This window comes from Rhagoletis pomonella, unplaced genomic scaffold, assembly GCF_013731165.1.
Source record: "Rhagoletis pomonella isolate Grant_MI unplaced genomic scaffold, Rhpom_1.0 Rhpom_scaffold_00013, whole genome shotgun sequence".
Classification (NCBI taxonomy): Eukaryota; Metazoa; Arthropoda; class Insecta; order Diptera; family Tephritidae; genus Rhagoletis; species Rhagoletis pomonella.
In genome coordinates this window covers 24031676-24033616 of record NW_023458567.1, presented here as the reverse complement: position 1 = coordinate 24033616, position 1941 = coordinate 24031676, and the positions used below count along the sequence as shown (strand labels likewise).

At 31.3% G+C, this 1941-nt stretch overlaps 1 protein-coding gene across 9 annotated transcripts in view; it reads left to right on the top strand.

Moving 5' to 3' along the window:
- LOC118749015 (zinc finger protein 583-like) overlaps positions 1–1941 on the top strand; it is a 180913-nt gene that overhangs the window by 24437 nt on the left and 154535 nt on the right. For 8 of the 9 annotated variants that reach the window (XM_036483803.1, XM_036483802.1, XM_036483804.1 and 5 more), the window contains one exon: positions 1784–1904. The exons of the other annotated variant lie outside the window; for it this stretch is intronic. In XM_036483803.1, the coding sequence (XP_036339696.1) occupies positions 1784–1904 (121 nt within the window). The remainder of the gene's footprint in view (positions 1–1783; positions 1905–1941) is intronic. 9 annotated transcript variants of the gene reach the window in all.

The window sequence follows — 1941 nt, the reverse complement described above, 5'->3', positions numbered from 1 at the left end:
CAAACATGTAAATCCAAATTTCTCTCTTTGTACAAAAATTAGAATTCAGAAAAGTGGCATATTCCAGTTTGAGTGTCTACAAAATATCGTTGAATTTTTATTTATTTTTTGCTGACGGCGTCGCGTATTTTCTTCAATACAAAGTTACTATTTTCGATAATTTGTTTCTTCAATCAACGCGAATTCTTAGTCCATTGAAACTTGCTATTGCCCAATGAAACTTGTTTGATGGCAACTCCGCGAGTTGTAATTTCGCCTGCAAAAAAAAAAATCTAAAATCAATGCGAATTTTAAGATAATTGAGCTATAAAACTGTATACTCTTTTTTTTAGTTCTGATTGAAAAATTAATGCTTTGGTGCAATTTTGTTAAAGTCTGTAGTTTTTTTCTAATTTTCGTACAAAGATTTCAGTTTGGATTTATATGGTTGTTTTTATAGAACGAGCTACAGGTATACTTGTACATATGAAGTTAAGCTCCAACCGACCGAAAAGGGGGGTTTAAACATTAAAAAAATTCAAAAATCAATGCGAATTTTAAGAGAATTGAGCTATAGTTCTGATTAAAAAAATTAATGCTTTGATGCAATTTTGTTCAAATCTGTAGATTATTTTTTAATTTTCGCACAAAGATTTAAATTTGGATTTATATGGTTGTTTTTATAGAACGAGCTATACTTTTATAAAAAATTAATGAACATTAAACCAATAAAAGAAAAATTGTCAAATGCCGCACTCCTATTATTTTGACCACCCGTGTACTTGTACATATGCAGTTAAGGCCTAGTGTAAGCTCCAACCGACCCTAAATGGGGGTTTCAACATTAAGCCAAGATTTTGAGTGTCAGTTAAAAATCCTGAGTATGCTGTGTTTGTCTACTCGACTAGGCTCACGACTTGTCCAAACCTTAAACAAGTTTATTAAAATTTTTTTAAGTTCCAACCAAGTGACAACTTACAAATTTTTCCTAGAAATGTTTATTAAAAATTTTGCAATCTCGATGAAACTTTGCCGGATTTTCATAATTTGTATTCAAAGTTTGAAACTTGGATTTGTATATTAAAAAAATAAACATTAAAAAAGACAAACAAAAAATAGCCAAAACTTACTGAAATGTCGCGTCCCTATTTATTTTGCCACCACTATACATGTGGATATTTGAATTTGATCTCAGTAACAAAGCGTTTTATTTCTATATTATAGATTTGTCATATTTTTGCAATATTTGTATCATTAAGCATACAAAAATTTAACCATTTGAACCGAACTCATGAACCGGTTCTTGTAACGTTACAAGCTTTATCTGAGAGGTTCGAACCACTGAACCGAAGCACACCAATTTTTGGAGTTTTGCAGCCCTGTTCTAGCGTCTCGAAATTTGCATTTTAACCTACTAATATTAAATGAGCTACAAAACTGCATACCTAAAATTTTTCTGAAAATTCTGAATGAAAAGTTTAAAATTTTCGGGTGCAAATGTTATGGGGTTTTCGTTTCTACAAAAAATGTTGCCTGCTTATCACCCTGTTCTTAGTGTTTGTGCGTAGAGGGCAACGAGAAGGTTGCATTTTTCGGTGGAAACGAAATCGGCATTAAAGTTTGTTGAATTTTCATAATTTTTTTACCATATATAAACATTAAATGAACAAAACAAAAATAGCCAAAACTAGTCAAGATGTCACTAAACTTAATCAGCTAACTACAAGTGTATATATATTTAGATATAGTACGTAGAACTTATTTATCTCACTTCTTTACCCTTAAACTTAATTTTATTCGATAGTCCACCTTTGGAGTTGATAAACACGATGCCAAAATGGAGGTTTTCGACACCACCACTAAAAGTGATAGTTTCAACATTTCAGAAGATACATTCCAAGAAAAAGAAATTGGGGTTCAAGAAAATGCCAATGTCCAGGAGGAAGACGAAAACTTCGAAAC